Source organism: Euleptes europaea, chromosome 1 (assembly GCF_029931775.1).
Source record: "Euleptes europaea isolate rEulEur1 chromosome 1, rEulEur1.hap1, whole genome shotgun sequence".
NCBI classification, from domain to species: Eukaryota; Metazoa; Chordata; class Lepidosauria; order Squamata; family Sphaerodactylidae; genus Euleptes; species Euleptes europaea.
Genome location: NC_079312.1, coordinates 144,233,872 through 144,256,489, shown reverse-complemented (window position 1 = coordinate 144,256,489; position 22,618 = coordinate 144,233,872). Strand labels below are relative to the sequence as shown.

The 22,618-nt window shown below is 42.1% G+C and overlaps 1 protein-coding gene across 1 annotated transcript in view; it reads right to left on the bottom strand.

The window, feature by feature from the left end:
• PITPNC1 (phosphatidylinositol transfer protein cytoplasmic 1) overlaps positions 1-22,618 on the bottom strand; it is a 121,972-nt gene that overhangs the window by 59,218 nt on the left and 40,136 nt on the right. Inside the window, exon 4 of the mRNA XM_056861326.1 lies at positions 17,896-17,903. Coding sequence (XP_056717304.1) covers positions 17,896-17,903 — 8 coding nt within the window. The remainder of the gene's footprint in view (positions 1-17,895; positions 17,904-22,618) is intronic.

The following is a 22,618-nucleotide window of genomic DNA, read 5'->3' as shown; positions in this document are numbered from 1 at the left end:
AATAAGATAACATACCACTTCTTAGGAAGGGGTCAATTCTAATAGCATAATCACTGAAAGGCACTGACCTGCTTCAAGAGAATTGTTCCAATTAGTTGGGATGCAATAAATGAACAGGAAAAAAATCCATATGGATTTCTGAAGAGACTTTGCATGCTGGTTTCTAGCAATCCTAAAAAGATTTACACCCCTTTAAGCCCATTAACTTCAATGGACTTTGGAGCGTATAACTTTGGTTAGGATTGCACTGTAAAATACCTAGGCCAGCAGTTCCATAGAACATTGCATTAATTAATTAAAAGACATTTATGAGCGAGAAAGGGGAATGCACTGTGCTCAAGTCAGGACGGAACGATAATTATGAAGACAAAGAAATAAGCTGTAACATAGGAATCCTGTTGTTGTCTCATCGTGTATATAGATATACTGTATTTTAAATCATGAAGATTGTCTTTCTTTTTTTCCTGCTTCTTTCAGTTGCTGTTATTGTTTATTGTTATTGCTATTATCCAATAAATTTTAATTATTAAAAAAAGACATTTATGAGCTTGCCTTTTCCCAGGAAACTGGGACCCAAGGTAGGTAACAGATTAAAAAGATCATATACATTACAAACATTTAAAAATTTTAGAGCATCCATTAGAAATGCCTGCCCCTAACAATCAACATACAGAAGCCATCAAGAGACCCCAAGGGCTCTCTTTGAAAGTTCTACCTTAACAGCTCACATTCTCAATCTCATCCCAGCTCACATTCCCAATCTCATATAGACCAGCAGATTATGTACCATGCTATAGCATCTGCCATCTAAAACTGGAGATGGTATTAGTTGGAATCTGAAAAGGACAAACTAAAGGGAAACTTGGTTATGTAATTTAGATAATCCCCTGCCCATATTTTGTATTTAATCACTGAGACTCAGAGGGTAATCTTAGATAAGCCTAGGATGACACTCTTATTGAATATATACACCCTTCAGTCTATTCCTGTTTAATGTGTTGCTTTAGCTGCTTTAAGGCACATATCAGAATAATAATCAACTGAAAACTCACCTGAACTGCCTTCTAATATCATATATCAGAATACAGGGTGCTGAAATGGATTCGATTGAACAAGCTAAGTTTTGGAGACAATCACATATTCTATCTTGGCTCCCAAATTGAAAAGATATCAGTATATTCTTATTTCTAATGGGAATACCCCAGTTTCAATTCTGAGGAAAAACTGCAGGCATAAACTTGAGGAAGGTTTCAAGAAACCTTCTCTGAATCCCTTCAACATTAAAATATTTCAGCCTTGCCTACAAAATGTGCATATAAACTGAATTTAAATCATCTCAATGTTGGACGAAAGTGTCCTCCCCCATAAATTCTCCAGTAACTAATAACCTTTAGTTTGCTCAGCCTTGAATTTTACAGGACTAAAGTGTGAATATTACTAAAGAATAGAATTCACAGACAACAATATGATTTTACTGTTCTGTTGAGTTAGAATTTTTGTGTCACGTATGGGACTGCCTTTGTTTTCCAGTAATTAATATTTAGAGTTCTTTCTACACTATGATTCTAAGGCTGACAACAAATGACAATGGGAAGGAATAACCATGTATTTGTATAAATCAGCTATCACCTCATCCCACACCAATGTTAGCCAGAATCCAGTAGTGCAGAAGGAGGTAACAGGAAAACTTACACTTATATTAAATGCTATAGGTCCAAACTGTTCTCCAGGGCAGCAACCCACCAGGAAACTTTCCAGTAAGTTATGGGACCAATCCTCCCCTTTCAGATTCCTAATGGATGCACGGAAGAACTGAAGCCCAGATAGAATGCATTCCCCAGGTTAGGAAAGGTACAGTCAAGTCTAAAAAAATGCATACGCAGTTAACAGCCCAAGTCAAGGGAGCCATAAAAAGCAAAAAGGCTTCTTTTAAAAAGTGGAAGGTCTGTCCCAATGAAGTGTACAGAAGGGAAAAGAAGTGCAATTTAATAATGAGGCATGCAAAAATAGAATGTAGGGAATGGATTGCTAAAAGCATCAAGGCAAACAATAAGCATTTCTTTAAATAAATTCAGAGCACAAGATCAGTCGGAGAAGCAGTTGGGCCTTTGGATGACCAAGAAATAAAAGCACTGCTAAAGGAAGATGAGGAGATAGCAGAGAAGCTAAGAAAAAAAAATTAAAAGAAGAAGCTCAATGGATTCATTGCATCTGTGTTCACTGTGGAAAGCATGGCGCATGTACCCAGGTCAGAGCAACTGTTCAGGAAGAGAATCTGAAGAACGGACTGTGCATTCCTGAGCCTTGAGGGCGAAAGCCCTTAAGAGGCCAGGAAGACGCTGTGCCGGCGTTCAGGGGCCCCATGCTGGAGCCCAGGCTACTTATGTCAGCATTAGTGGCCCCAGCGCCGGTGTGGAAGCCTGGATGCCAGTCACTGGATGCTGCCATGGCAGCACCACCCCAGAACACTGGCAGGGCCGTCCGCTGCTGTCCCACCGGCGTAGAAGGCTGAGCTGGCATCCTGGGAGGCATCCTGGCATCCTGGAAGGCATTCTCGGGGCAGGCTGAAGGGAGGAGCTGCCATTAGCTTTTCAGCAGGCGCAGCCTCACTTTTCTCTATGGGGCGAGAAGACCCCGTTTTACAAAAAAAAGCCACTTAAAGGCTTTTTTCCTCTGGCGTGCAGGGAATGGTTTTACGAGGCGGCACAGCTGAACCTCTTCCCCACTGTTTCTCCCCGCCGAATCTCAGGAATGCGCTGTTAGTCAAACTGAGGTGATGAGATACAAAGTTCTAGACCTATTGGGGAAATTAAAAACCAGGTTCTGATGGCATACACCCAAGAGTACTTTGGGAATTTAAATGTGAGATTGTTCATCTGCTAATCTGTATATGTAACATCACTAATTGTTTATCTGCTAATCAGTATATGTAATTAACACTAAAATCAATCACTGTACCAGAAGACTGGAGAGTAGAACAGAGTTGCACTTACCTGTAACTGTTGTTCATTGAATGGTCCTCTTTGCAGGCACACATGGGAACTGCGTGTGCGCAGGCCTGCAGCGGAGCATTTGGAAAGCTTATTTTTAGCCTAGCAACAAGGATTGCTCCCCCTCCCCTCCGTCAACGGTCCTTTTTGCCCTTTTGGACACGTGACGGAGGGGCAGGAAGCATCCTTCCCTCAATTCTCCTTCTGCCACCGTGGTACTCAGACCCATCTAGGCAGTGAGCCAGGCCACAGTGGGGAAGGAGGGAGGGATGTGTGCCTGCAAAGAGGACCACTCGATGAACAACAGTTACAGGGACAGTTACAACACTAGAGTAAAATGGAGAACTTAAAGATTACTTCGATTAATGTTAATGGATTAAACTCTCCAGCTAAAGGAAAGAAGATATTTCATAAACTCATCAAATCCACTTCAGATTTGGTTTGCCTGCAAGAAACGCATATCAAGGACTCTCATGAAGAATTTATACAATGTAATAAATTAGGCACCTTATAGTCATCTTCATCATCCACTGAAAAAAAGGTGTTGCAAAACATGAAGGGCAATAAACATACAGTAATAGACTCTTTAAAAGACAAGAAGGGTAGATATCTGATTTTATTAACTCAAGGGGCCAATGACAGGAAATATATGTTTGCAAATGCACTTCTATGCACTGAACCAGGCAAAGGAAAAGGTTTTCAAACATTTCTTTGAGGATTTACTCAACTTTCATCAAGGAGAAATGCTCATAGTTGGAGACATGAATGGTGTCATGGATACAAAACAGGACAAATAGGTCAAAACTAAAAGGGGCAAATTGCCAAAGCTTGTTTTTCAATTCTTACAGGACTGGAGATTAACAGATGCTTGGAAATTTAAGCATCCAAAAGAGAGAGACTATACTTTCCCCCCTAACAGACACAATTCATACTCCAGGATTGACCTAGGATGGATATCTAACACTCTGCTTAACAACTTGGAAGACATCTCTATCTTACCCGCAACTTTTGCCGATCATAACCCAATCCAAATAAAGCTGCAAGGAGAAATAAAAGGTCTAAGAAGATGGTGGATTAATGACAACTTGCTTCTCCAGCAGGACATCTTAAAACAGCGCCAGGAGGAAATTAAAATTTTTTTTTGAGCTGAATAATACATCTGGAATGGTGGCTAGAACAGTCTGAGATGCTAGTAAGGCGTATATGAGAGGAAGATTAATTGCCTTAGCATCTAAGCAAAAGAAAGAAAGAAATTTCTTATTGGATAACCTACATGAACAATTATGCCACGTAGAAGAAATTCATCAAAAGTTGGGGGACAAAAAAGATTTGCTCAAAATTTTTAACCTGAAACACCAAATAGATGGGATTGAAACTGAAGATATGCAAAAAAAACCCTATGATTTGTACGTCACAAATTTTTTGAGCAAGCCAACAAACCCGGAACAATTCTACTGAATACTCTAAAAAAGGAATCAGAGAAAAGAAGGATATTGGCGGTCTTCAAAGACAATCAATTATCAAATAGAGAAGAGGACATCCAAGAGATTTTTAGGACTTTTTATGCTGAACTTTATAAAAATAATGACACATCTCAATTAAATTTGGACTCATATTCATTCGGCAAACTTAAAGGGGTTCTGAAAGGAGGATCGACAAATACTTAATCAAAAAGTTTTGATGCAAGAGATTATGGACGCCTTCAAGAAGTTGAACCCAAATAAAGCACCAGGGCCAGACGGTTTGACAGCCAGTTACTATAAAGCGTTTGAACACATTTTGTCCTCCCATCTTCAAAGGATTTTCAATGATCTACTACAGGAAGGAAAAGTTCCAGAATCCTGGGAAGAAGCTCATATATTGTTAATACCAAAAGAAGAACAAGGAAGTTAATTTCACTGCTGATTATTGATTACAAAATTCTCATGACTATTTTGACAGGAAGACTGAAGAGATGTTTTCCGAAAATAATCCATCCAGATCAAACAGGATTTATGCCAAAAAGACAGATGAAAGATAATGTTAGAGTTGTCCTGGCTGCAATTAACCGTATCAAGACAAAGAAAAAGAGAGCGGCAATGTTGTTTTTGGATGCTGAAAAAGCTTTTGACAATGTCTCTTGGAATTTTATTTACAGGATTTTGTTGTTTAACTTAGCCATGGAAGTGCTGGCTAACAAGATAAGATTGAACTCTGAAGTTAAAGGACTGAAAGATGAAGATCAAGAGTACAAAATCAGGAGCTAAGCAGATGATGTGGTATTAATTTGTCAAAATCTGAAGGCATCAATATCAGAGATTAAACTTCAGATAGGCTTATTCAATTGTTACTCTGGATACAAACTGAATAAACAAAAAACCAGCATGATTCTATATAATGTATCAAATGAAGAAATTTCTGAAATACAAAATATCTTACAATGTTCTATCACAAAAAAGAATGTTAAATACTTGGGAATAAAAATGCCAGCAGGAAGTGACTCACTATATGACTTAAACTACAAAGCTACATAGGTCAAGATAGAAAAAGATCTTGAAAGATGGAACAGACTTCAAATCTCATGGATGGGTCGTATAGCGACTATTAAGATGAATGTTCTGCTGAGATTAAATTTTCTGTTTCAGACTTGGCCAATTAGCATAAGCGCAACCATAATGAAAAAATGGCAACGACATATTAACAAGTTTGTGTGGAAAGGAAAGAAACCAAGAATAAGATTCACAGTGATGCAGGACGAGAAAAATAGAGGTGGTCTGGCATTACCAAATCTGAAACTGTGCCATCAAGCTGCAACCTTGGTGGCGTTAACACTGGATTCTACACCCAGAGGACAGGAAGATCAGATTAGAAAAAGCCAGTTTGGGTCAAGGCTTTCATTACCTACTATGGACTAAAAATTCTAAGATAGTGTCAAAAATGGGACATGATGAAAACATACCAACTCACATTAAAAGTGTGGGATCAATTAAAAGGGATACTTAGTCCCTTTCCTCCCGGCTTTGTGTCACCGACAGAAGCATACATGGATTTCACAAGCAGGGCTAACAATGATTATATAACATATAAAGACTTGATTAAAATACACAGGCAAACTAAATCTTTTCAAGAATTGCTTGATGAAAATTTTCAGATTTCTTGGTATGCTTACCACCAGGTAATACATGGGTTAAGAAATAACCATCAGCAGACAGGAAGAAACAGAAAGCTAACAGATTTTTAACAGATGATCACTAAATCACAAGACCACATGTTATCAAAAATATATCAGTTATTATTAATTTCCAAAACAGCTCCAGAACAGGTCAAGACATGCATGGTTAAATGGATGCAAAAACCTTGGAGAGATAATTCCAATGCAAACTTGGGAAAGAATGTGGACGATCAACGTAAAATTTTCAAAGTCGCAAGCTGTTCGAGAAAATTGGTATAAGATGTTTTACAGATGGTATTTTGCACCAAAAGACTTGCAAAAGACGTATAAATCTAGTCAAGCAAACTATTGGAAATGTTCGGAAATAGAAGGAACTTTCTTTCACCAATGGTGGACTTCAAAAAGGCTCAGAAATACTGGAAGTTAATTCATAAAGAAATCCAAGACATGTTACATACAAACTTTGACTTAAATGCTAAGTATATGCTGCTTGGGATAACTCCTACTCAGATAAAATCTTACCATAAAGAACTTTTTCAATATGCAACAATGGCAGCAAGAATCTTATTCATGACGTACTGGAAAGCTAAGAATGTACCAGAATTAGAACGGATTACAAAATTGCACAAGTTTGCAACTATGTCAAGACTAATGAACTTGCTTCGAAGAAAGCAGATTGATGATTACAAGCAGAGTTGGCAATTATTTATTGACAGATATACATGAGATAACTATGGATATGAAATGAGGGATCAGGGTTAGACTTAAATTAGAGTTGGAAAGCTATTCCAAACAGACTGGATTACTGTACTCTTAATGGGTTTGGCATTTCATTATGGAAATATAGTCTCAGATATTGGCTGAAGTTAATGGTTATAATAGTTTTTTTTTTTTAGCAAAGAGTGGTGAAGCATAGAATAGAATTGAAGTAGCAAGGAACTTTGAATTCTCAATTAGATTTTGCATTTTTATAAGGGATCATATACTGGGGTAAGAAGATGTAGACTGGTTAACCTGGGCACGGACACAAAACGAAATGTTAATTTTCCCATGTGTTTTTTCCCTTTCTTCTTTCTGTACCCCCTACAAAAATGAATACAATAATAATAATAAAGTAATGAATGAGAGAAGAAAATATTTATATAGAAGGAAATATTAATAGACTCATAGAGTTGGAAGGGACCACCAGGGTCATCTAGTCCAACCCCCTGCACAATGCAGGAAATTCACAACTACCTCCCACACACCCCCAGTGACCCCTACTCCATTCCCAGAAGATGGCCAAGATGCCCTTCCTCTCATGAACTGTCTAAGTTCATAGAATCAGCATTGCTGACAGATGGCCATCTAGCCTCTGCTTAAAAACCTCCCGGGAAGGAGCACTTACCACCTCCTGAGGAAGCCTGTTCCACTGAGGAACCGCTCTGTTAGAAAATTCTTCCTAATGTCTAGATGGAAACTCTTCTGATTTAATTTTAACCCATTGGTTCTGGTCCGACCTTCTGGGGCAACAGAAAACAACTCGGCACCATCCTCTATATGACAGCCCTTCAAGTACTTGAAGATGGTTATCAAATCCCCTCTCAGTCTTCTCCTCTTCAGGCTAAACACACCCAGCTTCTTCAACCTTTCCTTCTAGGACTTGGTCTTCAGTCCCCTCACCATCTTTGTTGCCCTCCTCTGGACATGTTCCAGCTTATCTTTCTTAAATTGTGGTGCCCAAAACTGAACACAATACTCTAAGTGAGGTCTAACCAGAGCAGAGTAAAGTGATACCATCACTTCATGTGATCTGGACACTATACTTATGTTGATGCACCCAAGATTGCATTTGCCTTTTTAGCTACCGCATCACACTGCTGACTCATGTTCAGTGTTTGGTCTACTAAGACCCCAAGATCCTTTTCACACACACTACTGCTAAGACAAGTCTTCCCCATCCTATAATTATGCATTTGATTTTTCCTACCTAAATGCAGAACTTTACATTTATCTCTGTTAAAATGCATTTTATTGGTTTTAGCCCAAATCTCCAGCCTGTCAAGATCATCCTGTATCCTGGCTCTGCCTTCTACCATATTTGCTACCCCTCCCAATTTAGTATCATCTGCAAATTTAATAAGCATCCCCTCTATTCCTTCATCCAAATAATTTATAAAGATATTGAACAACACAGGATCCAGGACAGATCCCTGGGAAACTCCACTAGTCACTCCTTTCCAAGTGGATGAGGAACCATTAACAAGCACTCCTTGGGTGCGATCTGTCAACCAATTATAGATCCACCTAACAGTAACAGGATCTAAATCACATTTTCCCAATTTGTCAACTAGACTGTTATGGGGAACCTTATCAAAAGCCTTACTGAAATCTAGATAAACTATGTCTACAGCATTCCTCTGATCCAGCAAGGTAGTAACTTTCTCAAAAAAGGAGCTAAGATTAGTCTGACATGACTTATTCTTGAGAAACCCGTGCTGGCTCTTAGTAATCAGATCCATCTTTTCTAAATGCTCAAGGACTAACTGTTTAATGATTTGTTCAAAAACTTTTCCCGATATAGAAGTCAAGCTGATGGGTCAGTAGTTACCTGGATCCTCCTTTTTCCCCTTCTTGAAGATGGGGACATTTGCCCGCCTCCAGTCTTATGGCACCTCACCTGTTCTCCAAGAATTCTCAAAAATAATGGTAAGAGGCTCAGAAATTACATCTGCAAGTTCTTTAAGTACCCTTGGATGCAATTCATCTGGCCCAGAGGACATTGTTTCATTTGAAGAAACTAGGTGTTTGTGCACTACCCCAATGCCAATCTTCGGCTGCAAATCCCTTCCTTCATCATGTGTTCTGTTTATGCCATGTTGAGCACCGCTTCTCTCACAAGACTGAAGAAAAGTAGGAATTGAGGAGTTCTGCCTTCTCTTCCTGTTACAATTTCACTTTCCAGTCCCCACAATGGGCTTATCTTGTCCTTGTTCTTATTCTTACTCTGTACATAGTAAAACCCTTTTTTGTTGTGTTTAGCATCTCTCGCTAGCCTAAGCTCATACTGAGCTTTAGCTTTCCTAGCACTCTCTCTACAAGCACTAGTCATTTGTTTATATTCATCTTTGGTTATAAGGCCCTCCTTCCACTTCCTAAAGAAGTATTTTTTATTTCTCAAATCTTTAGAAAGCTGTTTATGGAGCCACCCTGGGCTCTTTAGGCTCCTCCAATTTTTCCTTCTCATAGGAATGGTTTGTGATTGCGCCTTCAGTACTTCATTTTTAAGAAACTCCCACCCTTCTTGAACCCCCTTCTCCTTAAGTATTTCTGACCATGGGATTCTACCCAGCATAAGTTTAAGCTTGTTAAAATTTGCTTTCCTAAAGTCCAACCTATATGTCTGACTACATACAGTTTTTCCTTTCCCCAAGATTGTAAATTCCAAGATTACATGGTCACTACTACCAGGGTGCCTACTACTTTAACCTCATCAACCAGTTCTTCCCTGTTGGTGAGAATCAAGTCTAAGATAGCAGATCCCCTTGTTTCCCTGTCTACTTTCTGGAATAGGAAGTTGTCAGCAAGACAAGTCAGGAATTTATTGGATCTTGCATTTTTAGCAGAGTTGGACTTCCAACAGATATCCAAGTAATTAAAATTTCCCATGACCACCATGTCCCGTTTAAGAACTTTGTCATCTGGTCTAGGATGTCTCATCCAAGTCCTCTGCCTGGTTTGGTGGTCGATAGCAGAGTCCCATCATAATATCACGATTATGTCTTATTCCTTTTATTTTTGCCCATAGAATCTCGACTGGACTTCCATTTTCAGATTCATGTATTTCTTCACAAGTATACACATCTTTGACATATCATGCTACTCCCCCATTCCTTATCTATCCCTTTTAAACAAGTTGTACCCTTCAATCTTAATATTCCAATCATGAGTGACATGCCACCAAGTTTCAGTAATGCCTATTAGGTAAAAATCCCCTTCCTGTATTAGGGCTTCAAGTTCTTCCTCCCATACTCTGTGCATTAATGTACAAACATCGGAATCCATGGTTTATGTGCCCAGAGGTTTTCGTTTCTGTACTTACCTGTGAGGTTATGTTTCCTCGCATACATGCCACTCCCTGCAAATCTTTATTGTTCTCGTCTCCAGTTATTGTCATCATACTAGGCCAGTGATGGCGAACCTTTTAGAGACCGAGTGCCCAAACTGCAACCAAAAACCCACTTATTTATCGCCGAGTGCCAATGCGGCAATTTAACCTGAATACCACCCCCAGAGGGGGCCCAGAGGGAGAGGCTAGGGTTCTTGTAGGTTATCCGGGTTGTGTAACCGTGGTCTTGGAATTTTCTTTCCTGACGTTTTGCCAGCAACTGTGGCAGGCATCTTCAGAGTAGTAACACTGAAGGACAGTGTTACTACTCTGAAGATGCCTGCCACAGTTGCTGGCGAAACGTCAGGAAAGAAAATTCCAAGACCACGGTTACACAACCCGGATAACCTACAAGAACCAATGAACTCTGACCGTGAAAGCCTTCGACAATATTTTGGAGAGGCTAGGGTTGCCAAGTTCCTCTTTGCCATGAGTGGGAGGTTTTTGCGCCTGAGGAGGGCGGGGTTTGGGGAAGGACTTCAGTGCCATAGAGTCCAATTGCCAAAGTGGCAATTTTTTCCAGGGGAACTGATCTCTATTGGTTGGAGATCACTTGTAATAGGAGGAGATCTCCAGCTAGTACCTGGAGATTGGCAACTAGTTCCTTAGTGTTTTCTCTCTACATATCAAGACAAATGGAAAGGTGTTTGGAGGATGGCTTGTGGGCACTTCAAAGGTGGAATAGGACTGCATGCCCCTCCGCCCGCACAGACCCAGAGGGCGCCGGAGAAGCCGCTGGAGGGAAAGAAGGAAGGAAGGAAAGAAGGGAAGGGAGAAGGAAAGGGAAGGGAAGGGAGGGAGGGAGAGAAAGAAAGAAAAAGAGAAAGGGAGAAGGAAATGGAGCAAGGGAGAGAAAGAAAAGTAGGGAAAGAAAAGGACAGAGGGAGACAGAAAAAGAAAGAGGCCATTTATGCATGGGAGGATTTGCCTTGGATTTGCCACTCGGTGGGGCGTGGCGGCGGCGGCAGGCTAGTGAGAGGCGAGCAGGGTAGGGCAGAGGACGCCTCCTTCGCACCCACCGGCCAGCCACGCCCCTCCACCCGCACAGGCCCAGAGGGCGCCGGAGAAGCCGCCGGCCATGCCGAGTGTGGGCGCTCGGCTTCTGTTCCCCGCTCTCCCACCCACCTGGCCGGCCACGCACGCTCCAGTGGCGGCAATGGCGGCAGCTTCTGTGGGAGAGTCCGGGGGCCACCGCCAATGATGTCGGAGGTTCCCCACCCCTGGGCTACAGCCTCCCCCATCTGGGGCAGGGCAGAGCCGGAAAGGCCAGCGGCTTGGAGGAACCGCGCGTGCCGGCAGAGAGGGCTACGAGTGCCGGAAGTGGCACCCGTGCCATAGGTTCGCCAACACGGTACTAGGCTTTAAGTTGTTGTCTCGCTCCCCCATAGGATTTAGTTTAAAGCCCTCCTGATCAGGTTTGCGAGGCTCTCACCAAACATATTTTTTCCTACCCTTGTGAGGTGTAAACCATCTCCCGATAGAACTTCTTCTTCTTTTTTTTAGAATACAGAACCTTTATTGGCATTTATAGTAACAAAACAAACAGGTAAAACAGCTAGATATGGATCTAAAAAAGGAATGAATTCACAGTTCATCAGTAAATTTTATAAAAACAATTAAATGAGGGTTCCCCTCCTTCTTTCTCCCTCCTTTAGGACTTTGGCCAGGAACTCGACTACTTGAGAGGTAACTTCGAAGCTTTTGTCATCCAATAAATGGCCTATGTTTCCAGTAGTCATTGCAGTAGTAAATTGAGGAAGAGAACTAATTAAGCTGCATCGAAGCTGTATGAAAAGTGGACAGTACAAGAGAATATGTTGTATTGTGTCAAGTTCTTTGCATTGACACCTACAACGCTGGCTGGGCACAGGGGATTGGCAACCCCCCACCCCCTTCCCCAGAGTTTGGGGGGGTCTGGAAACCCTCTGAGGGTCCTGCCAGCCCCCTGCCAGCCCTGCCGGGTGTCCCAGCTGGGCTGGGGGGGGTCTCCCGGCAGGGCTGGGAGGTGCAGATCTGTTTGAAGACCTGCTGAGCGCCTCCAGGGAGCTTCCCTGGAGGCGCGCAGTGGGCCCTTTAAATAGATTTGTGCCTCCCGGCCGGGAGGCACAGATCTATTTAAAGCCCCCCCCCAGCCCTGCTGGGACTCCCAGCAGGGCTGGGGGGGGGTCTGGAAACCCTCTGCACTGCCTGCGCAGACAGCACAGAGGGGCTTGTTTAAAGGGCCCCCGCCCGCCTTCAGAGGGCTTCCCTGAAGGCGCGTGGGGAGCCTTTTAAACAGATCTGCGCCTCCCAGCTGGGAAGCGCAGATCTGTTTAAAGGGCCCCCGCGCGCCTTCAGGGAAGCCCCCTGAAGGCGCGCAAGGGCCGAATTTCCCCCCGAAGTCTGGATCCCCCTGAATTTCCGGGGATCCGAAGCGGGGGAGTTTGGACTTCGGCACGGCCCGAATAAAAACGGGCCGAATTTTGCCGAAGCCGAACTATACCGATTTTTTTTTTCAACAGCCCTACCCCTCTGGCCAGAATAAAGACTGGGAAACAACTAAAAATGGATAATTAGCTCCAAGGCATAAATAAAGCTTCACAGAAGACAACTCAAGAAGGAATTTCAGTAACTAATCGATTCTCTGTTTTGGAGAATGATACAGTATGATTGCAAGGTGATAATACTGGAGAGGAATTTCTTTTTACCAATCACCGCTACGCCTGCTGCCTCGCCCCCGCCTCCGCCCAGCGACAAAGTTGGCTGCGGCACGGCGGAAACTTGCGTCGAGGCCGCGAGGAGGGGCGGAGGAGGGGGCAGACGCGACAGCTCCGCGCGTGCCCACAGAGAGGGCTCGGCGTGCCGCTTATGGCACGTGTGCCATAGGTTCGCCAACACGGGCATAGACTTTGATTTTATCAAATTTATCTCCAGGTTTGATTTTTTTTTTTTTTACAGGAAACTTGGATGACTGAGGAATTTGACATTCCTAATTATTTTCCTGTGATTATAGACAGTATTCAAAGCTCTAAAGGGGGGAGACCATGTGGAGGGTTGGGGATTTTTGTGTCTACTCAACTGAAGGTACATGTGAAAATACCTTTTTTTGCTAGTTGGGCTGTAGCAGCATTGCTATTCTTTAGTAAATTAAAGTTTCTTTGTATCAACCTTTATTTACCCCCACAGCAATCACATGCACAGATAAAAGCAACATGGAAGGAAGTGGAGTATTTTATATATCAAAACCAAAAACACCCTTCTAACATGTTGATAATTGGAGGCGATTTTAATGCTAGGTTAGGATGCAGTGATACTGCACTGGCCAGTATGTATTGCTTTTGGCCCCCTACTGATGAGGGTATACATCCTTTCCCTCCCTGTTCTTCTTTAGACTCTGTAGAAAACATGGCCAGATTGAGCTTTATTTGGGCAGCTAACAAATTAGAGCTAGTTGTTTTAAACGGGGCTGCCCTGGGAGACCAACCTGGCCAATTTACTTTCTGGTCTTGATCTAAATCCTCCACCATAGATTATTTAATGGTATCTCATGATATGGCCACAAGGGTTAAGAATTTCTCAGTAGAACCCAGGCCAGAAAGTGATCACCTTCCTCTTATTCTTGCTTGTGGGTTTGGAACTCAATACCTTAGACACCCAGACACCCATTTACATCTAGATGCATCAATGCAACCGGAAGACTTAAAGTTAAATGGAGCCCACAACTCAGCAATGCTATCAATGAATAGGCAAACACAGAGCAGGGTAGAGAGATCCATGTCAGACTCGCTGGAAATTCAGATAACTATATTAATATTCTTGTTGCATATGAGGAACTTATTAATATTTGAGACCATTACTATCCAAACCAGGATTAATTTATCCTGCCCCAAAGACTCCAACCAAGAACTGGTTTGATCAGGAATGTGTAACCACAAAGAAAAATCTTTTGCGACACTTTAATTAATTCAAAACTAACCTCTCACCATATACAAAATTGGAGTTATTAGAAAGCAAAAGAACATACAAAGCTCTTTTAAGAAATAAAAAAGACTAACTATAGATGACAGTTGGTCGGCTCTTATTAGGACTGTGGAGACTAAAGACTCCTTGGGTTTCTGGAGATTAATCTCTACCTGCTGCTAGTCTGTAACTATTCACATGGCCAATACTATAACTGCTGAGTCTTGGGAGCATTATTTCTCCTCTCTATATAGAGACCAACATATTAATACTCAATTAGAAATTTCACTTGACTCCACTCCACAATGCCCCCCAGTAACATCTTATGAAGTCAAACAACTAATTCTTTAGCTAAAGCGTGGCAAAGCCCCAGGTTATTATTTCATCCCTCCTGACTTACTAAAATCGAATGTTGATTGGTGGGCCCCAGTTTTAGCTGAGTTGTTCACTTACATTGATCAAACAGCCCAAATTCCTCAGGACTGGGGCATGGCCATAATAGTCCCTATCTTTAAGAAGGGCTGCAAAATAGACCCATCCAATTACAGACCTATCAGCCTTTTAAACTATATGCCAAGCACCTCTGTCTTAAATTATGTGATTGGCTAGACCAAGAAGGCTATCTAGAAGATTAGCAGGCCAGCATTAGACACAGTAGATCAACCATTGATCACTGTTTAATCTGACACCACCTAGTTGACAAACATGTACTTATCGGCAAGGGCTTACTATTTGCTGCCTTTGTAGACTTCAAAGCCACTTTTGATACTATCTCTAGAGGTCACTTATGGACCAAACTTGCTAGCTCTACAATTTATAGATGCTTGTTGGCTCTGATTATCCAACTTCATGAGAACACCAGGGTCAGGTTCAGCCAGGAGGGCCATCTATCTGAATCAATCCCTACCCAGAAAGGAGTGAGACAAGGTTGTATATATTGACTCGCTCATAAAGCAACTGCAAAATGTAGATATCCCTGCACCAAAATTGGCAGGGGGAAAGTTATCAATACTTCTGTATGCAGATGATGCGGTGATTCTCTCAGACTAAAATAGGGTTGAAATGGGCTTTGGGAGCTCTGGCCTTACATTGACAGAAGGAACACCTGATTATCAATTATGCCAAAACAAAAATAATGTGCTTTAATAATAGATTCAAAAGATCCTTGTGGTATATTGATGAACATAAAATTGATCAGGTGAAGTGTGTCAAATGCCTTGGTGTTATTTTCCAATATAATGGAAGAACGACTGCTCACGCTCAATCAGTAACTGACTCTGCACAAGGTGCACTGCAGCTATCCTCATATTTTATCGTACAGAAGGGGGAGAGTTTATGCTGGCTCTCTTCAATGCTCCTAGATGTACCGCTAATGCAATATTATGTCAGGAGGCAAGATTATTAAAAGTGGAGACTAGGGCTTGGATGATTATTATCAACTATTGGCTGAAAGTACACCTTCATCCAACAAGTTTAATGCCTTTCCTCCTTTCATTCATCCCTCAATCTACTTGGAGTGAAGGGATAGTTAAAAAATTGTTCACGTTAGGCATAGACCCTGAACAATTATTGGAACTAGGACTCAGAAGGGCAAAAACATTAATCCACTGCCTTACCAATATTGAGATGCAAAATGAGACAGCTCTCCTTCTAAATTCATATAGGATATTAAAGTCATGGGCGGGAATCTCTCCTGCTTCATATTTAGCAACTATCACCTTTTCGAAGTATTGATGGGCCTTTTCTAGAGCCCGATTTAATGCTTTCCCTTCGGCTCTACTCAGTGGAAGATTTCAACATTGGCTCCTGGAGGCATGTTTATGCCCCTGCAATGCTAATGAGATCAAGTCAATTGAACATATATTATTGAATTGTGAATTTTACAGGGATATTAGGAATTGCCTAATTCTACCTTTGCTGGCCAGGTTTCATGAGTACTCTAGTTCTTTTATATGCTAGCACTTCAATTGCAAATTTTCTGCTCAAAGATAAGAACACCACTGTCTCATACACAATGGCGAAGTTCTGTTATATTGCCATCAGAATACGGAGATTGTTGTTGGCACAAGAGACAGCCCGATAAATGTTGGGGTAATTGTATTGTATTACTGCAATTGTTATCCTGACTGTATTCAATAAATGATGATGATGAACCTTTCAAGACAAGAAGACATGGTAGGACTTATTATAGGATGCAAGGTGACAGAAGAAGCAATAAAATATCTAGGTATAAAAATAATTAGATTTATTACGCAAGTGCAAAGTATAAATAGAAATGAAAATGCTCAGATACAAGCTTATACTGGAAAGTTTATTATGGTTCTCTTAGAAAACAAACAAGTTGGTTACCAGTTATGAATGAATTAACATGATTTAATATAGGCTAGCTTTATTATGTAAAGCATCCTATGAGATGAATGATTGTATAAAAAGTAGTATGTACAACATCATAAAATTAAAACAGCATATTATAAGGTAGATTACAAAATGAAAACAAAATTCTGTATGTTCACCCAACTAAAGCTCATTTTGGTTTTAATGTTTGCATTGTGTTGTTTTTGTTTTGTTGTTATGTAGTGTATGCTTGTATTTTAATGGTTAGAAAATATATATTTTTTAAAGAATGAACTTTCTTGTTGTAGCAACATAGTCCTATAAGTTTTGGATTGCAGAAAAAAGCTGAACGGAAAGTTATTCTGTTCAGTGCAATACACCCAAAACTATATTAAATTTTGCCTGGAGCCAGTTGAGAGTTCATACACACACATGCACAGCAAACTAACAGGCAATCTTGCCATCAATAAATTACGCAAATGGAAGAGGGAAATCAGTGTTATAATTATGAAGTCCTCGAACAAAATCAAATGGCATGACCTCCTAAGGGCAGGAAGGGATAGAATCTTCCTCATGACATCTGCAAGTCCGCTCCAAAGGGTGGGGGGCAACAATGGAGAATGCAAATGGCAGTAGAACAAGCTTACCACAATGAGGGCACTATCAAAACAAACTGTTGGGTACTGAAACAGGCATACAGGTTCATCTGCTGTCACAGTATGGCTAGTAGGACAAGAACAAGGCACTCTTCTATTGTGCCTTGACTGAGATCTTACTCTAACAACCCCTTCCCAAAGCACCTTTTACAGATTTAAGGTTGAATCCTCTTTGGGAGCCCCCTTTTGAGCTGAAAAACCAGGAAAAATATTGCAAACAAATAAATACTTATGGTCTCCTATGCCTTAAAATTTGTTTCTGGGGCTAAAATAGCCTTTATGTGGCTAAATTCCTTTAATTTTATCTGCTGATGATGGAGTTTTCCCAGATCCTGTACCCAGAGACTATCATTTTATAAATTAATACAAGATCAAATTAAACCTGTCTCTATTATGAACAATGAGCTGCACTTTACCCCCTGGCACGTTTTTAAATAGTCACTTCTTTTTATTATGGTGACTGCTCACCCAAATATATCAAGTTTCTGAAATTATCATTATTTAAATAACTGATAAAGTTCTCCTAACATTACCTGCAACATTCTTTAAAAAAGAAGGATTTGTCTTCTACTCAGCATTTGTGCCACTATGGAAGAAAATATTTTGGAATCTTTTGCTTGGCTTTACTACAACATCTCTCTAAATAAATTAACATGACAAAGAGTAAGCAGAACTCACCGTGTATTCTGATCCAAGTTTGTCCAGTGGAAAGCAAAGAAAAGGAAAAATAATGGCATCATTATTTTATTGCTCACATTGCTTTAATTAAAATGCAAAGATGCATTAAGAATTGTGCTGACACACATAGTATGGACAATATGAACTCTGTAGATGGAATACTGCAGGAGTGCAGAATTTCTAATTGCCTTAAGCTAATGATGGGAAGAAGTGAGAGAATGTACTACTGAAGTACCAGGATAGCAGATATTTCTGCTACAACTTCTGGCTGCCAAAGAAATGGGGCCTACAGACCAAGGGTGGAGACAGGAGATCTATCCATCAACTCGAGAGTGGCATGGGCTGCTCTTTTGCTGGGAGAAAGGTCAAATGACCTACTACACACACAAAAGAAGTTACTTACAGTCTAATTTTTTTCCCAATAGTAGGCGGGGAGGGACTTATTCTATTTTATTTCTAGTTGTACCTAATCACAGGAATATTCCAGTTTAGCATTCGACATATATATATACAAAGTGGGGGTCATGCAAGGACTTGTGAGGGCCATCTCATTTTCTCTTGTATCCCCTCCCCCACTATTTCCTATTTATCTCCTCCTGGCAGCTCTCATACCTTTTCCCCTTTCCTTGCTTCCTTCTCTCCTTCTCACCCACCAGTCAACTTACCTTTTATCTGCCCCCCCCATCTACAGCTATACTTATTATTTACTTCATGTATATCCCAACTTTCTCCCCAATGGAGACCCCAAGCAGCTTACATCATTCTCCTCGCCTTCGTTTTATCCTCACAACTCTGTGAGGGAGGTTAGGTTGAGAGTGTGTGACTGGCCCAAAGTTACCCAGTGATCTTCTATGGCAGAGTGAGGATATAAACCTGGGTCTCCCGGATCCCAGTCTGAAACTGTAATCACCACACTCACTTTTGTGCAGTGGTTGCTGTTGAATAGTAGTGAACAGCTGGGCCTGTCAGCAGTTGCTGCTGGCCCTGGCCCTGGTAAGTCCTCCCTCGAATGCCAAAACAGCCCTGGAAGCTGTCCCACCTCCCTCCTCTGCCTTTTACTGACAGAAGCAAAGGCTTGAAGGCTGGCAAAACTCTTATGGTAGCCTAAGAACCTCCATAACAGCCTCTGAGTAGGCATTTACTTCTTAAAGCTACAGAAAATGCATCTATTAAATAGGGAGGCTTAACACACACACACACACACCACAAAATGTATTTATTTTAGGTTTCAGATTATTTTTTGCAAACCCAGGGCTTTTCTCAGGTTTGTAGAAAGATCAATCTTTTCTGTCCACATATAGGGTTATGTTTAGAATGAATAAGATGCAAGTAATTTAAATTCAGCAAAATTTAACCAGCAAAAAAAATAAAAATCAGCAAAAAAAACCATAGTCTATTTCCCTAAAGGAAGAATAGTCCCCCCACATGTAACACCCAGAAAAAAGAGGCCATCTTAAATTTGCAGACAAGTTACAAGTATGTACAGTAATAAATATCTTTCATGAATAATCTTTTCTCAGAGGGATTATCTGACATTCAGAATAGTTTTGCTTTTGGTTAAATACAGGAGTCGGATGCTGTATCGAGAAACTGGGTACTAATTTCATAGTATAGTATATAGGTTCTCATAGTATAGTGTATAAGATCAAATACCGTTCTTCCAAGTGAGACAAAACGTAAATTAGGGATAATCCTTAGAGGAAAGAAACCACTATTCCATATATGTTCTTAATTACTGCAGTCCAATTCAACAATGATAAACCATTTTGGCATGTATGAATTAAATAAACTCCATACACTTTTCTGCAAGGTTGGTGTTCTGTAATCTGTATGCCTTTTTTAAAAAGTAGAATGTTAAAGAGCTACATCAATATAGAGCAGGAGATTAAGGGGGACAACATTTTTGAGGTGCTGGTCACTCTTGGTGGCCCAAAGAGCTGGGCAAGAGATGAGATTTGTTTTCATTTGATGTTTAGGTTGGGACTAGATGGTATGTGAAGGGAGCCCCAGGAGAACCATGGTGGCTCTTGGCAGTCCTGCCAGTATATTAAACAGAGAACACATGGGAATGGGACCTTAGTTACTTACTTACTTCTCGGTAAGTAACCAAGGTCCCATTCTCACTCTGAGTCCCAGGGCATCTTGGAACAGACGGGATGTCCAAGAGCTATAACATCTGAGGGTGGGAATTGTCCTCATCTACTGCATGCTGGAGCACTCTGCGGCTGAAGGCTGCGTCCTCTGTGGAGTACGCATTCAGGTGGTAGTGCCAGATGAAGGACGAGATGGATGACCATGTAGCGGCTTTGCAGATCTCCTCGACCGATGCATGGCTGTCAAAGGCGGCTGATGTGGCTGCGGTGCGAATTGAGTGCACTGTGATGCCTGGCAGGGCTGGCCTGTTGCTGACCTTATACGCCTCCTCAATGCACTTGCACAGGGTTCTGCTGATGTCTGCCTTGGATGGCTTCTTGCCTTTATTAGGAGCAGACGGAGAGACGAAGAGTGAGTCCACTTGCCTGAAGGAGCTGGTGCGGTCTATGTACGTGCGCAATGCATGTCTGAGGTCGAGGGTGCGCCATTCCCTCTCCCTGGGGTGGGAAGGCTGTGGACGGAAGGATGGGAGACAGATCTCCTGTTGAAGGAGGAATATGGTGTTAATCTTGGGGATGAAGGTGGGGTCTGGATGGAGGACGACCCTGTCTTTGTGGAACACACAGAGCCCCTTCCTTGCCGAGAGGGCTCCCAGTTCTGAGACTCTCCATGCTGACATGACTGCTGTAAGAAAGAGAACCTTCATGTGGAGATATCTGAGAGGGACCTCCCTGAGGGGCTCGAAGGGAGGTTTGGTCAGTGCAGATAGGACCATGTGCAGCAGCCAAGAAGGGAACCTGTGGACCACCGGTGGTGAGATGAGAGCCACTCCTTTCAGAAAGGACATGATGTGTGGGTGCCTTGTATTGGTGTGGCCCCCCAGGGTAGGGACAACTGTGGCTATGGCCGCCAGCTGTTTTCGAAGGGTGGAGACTTTGAGGCCCTGCTTGACTCTGTCCTGCAAGAATTGCAGTACTTCACCTGTGGATGGTTTGAGAGGGTCCACGTTCTTTCATCTGCCCCATCTCACAAAGGCCTTCCATGCTGTGTTGTATATTCTGCTGGTTGAGGGCCACCTGGATTCCAGCATGGTGGCCACCACCTCGGGTCCGTATCCCAGGTTTACCAGCCGCTGCCTCTCAATACCCAGATGGTCAAGCGTAGCCAGCCTGGGTCAGGGTGCAGGAGTGGACCTTGGTGAAGCACGTCCACAGTTACTGGGATCCTCCATGGGGGTTGGATTGACAGCTCCCTGAGGGTGGAATACCAGGGCCTGCGTGGCCAGTCGGGTGCCACGAAGAGGACCGTTGCTTCCTCCTGTTGTAGCTTCCGCAGGGCCTTTAGGATCACTGGGAGCGGTGGAAAGGCATACAGGAGTCCCCCGACCAGTTTGACAGAAGAGTGTCAGTCTGCTCTGCTCTGCTCTCGGATGGGTGTAGTGCGTGAAGAACCGGGGGACCTGGGCATTCGAGGGGGAGGCAAAGAGGTCCACCTCTAGCGTGCCGAAGCAAGAGACTATCTGGCGGGACGTTGCTGGTTGAAGAGCCCATTCGCCCTTGTCTATCATCTGTCTGCTGAAGAAGCTCAATTACTGTTATCAGTGACTAAATCTATAGGATTTATACCTCACTAAAAGGTATGTTTCCTTGTTAGAATTAGTTACCCAAAGTAATGAGGCAATCTAATTGAACCCGCTGTTCGGGAAGTCAAATAAAGACCTCCAACGTCTTAGAATTTTCAACCCCTTATATACCTTTTCTCCATGGGAACCCTTTCTGTGATTATCTATTACAATCTTCACACTAAATCTTTTTAAGGATTTAAAACTATCTCAAATATTAAACAAAATTTCTCCTTCAATATATCAGCAAGGTTCTATTGCAAGGTTATATAATTAACTGATATAGAGATATATGAATAATCAGATTCTGAATGTCAAGCAAGATAACTACAAATGGCTAATTATAATATGATGAGAAAGTCACATCAAGGATGTGAAAGACAGTGCTTATAATGAATCTCTATTACCCCCACTGGAGAGATGGAAATTTTCCTGCCTAATCTTTGTTTGTTTTAGTGAAGGTCGCGTTGGCTGAGCGCCCTAGAATAACTCCACTTCTATCTGACTTCCAACCTCCAGTGAAATTAAAACATTGCACGGTTATATATGCCATGTTCCCGGCAGGAGACTACATTTAATTAACATAATTGCAAGCATTTAATATACTTTAAGGCTATATATACTTAACCGCCGCTGCACTGCTTAGCCAGTCGGCCTGAGAGTTGAGCTTGCCCTTTATGTGCTCCACTCTGATAGATATGAGGTGTCGCTCCGCCCACTTCAGGATCTGGATGGCTACCTGGTGGAGAGAAGAAGACTTGGATCCCCCCTGCTTGTTTATGTGGGCCTTCACTGAAACATTGTCTGTTTGGATCAGAACATGGGTGCCCTGGAGCGTTGTGTGAAAGGCTATGAGGGCATGGCGAATGGCCCTGAGTTCGAGGTGGTTGATGTGCAGGGTCTTCTCCTGCTGCATCCAGAAGCCCTGAGCCATCCGATGATTGACTGTAGCCCCCCAGCCTGCCAAGCTGGCGTTGGTGAAGCCCTGGACTATTTGGGTGTGCCAGT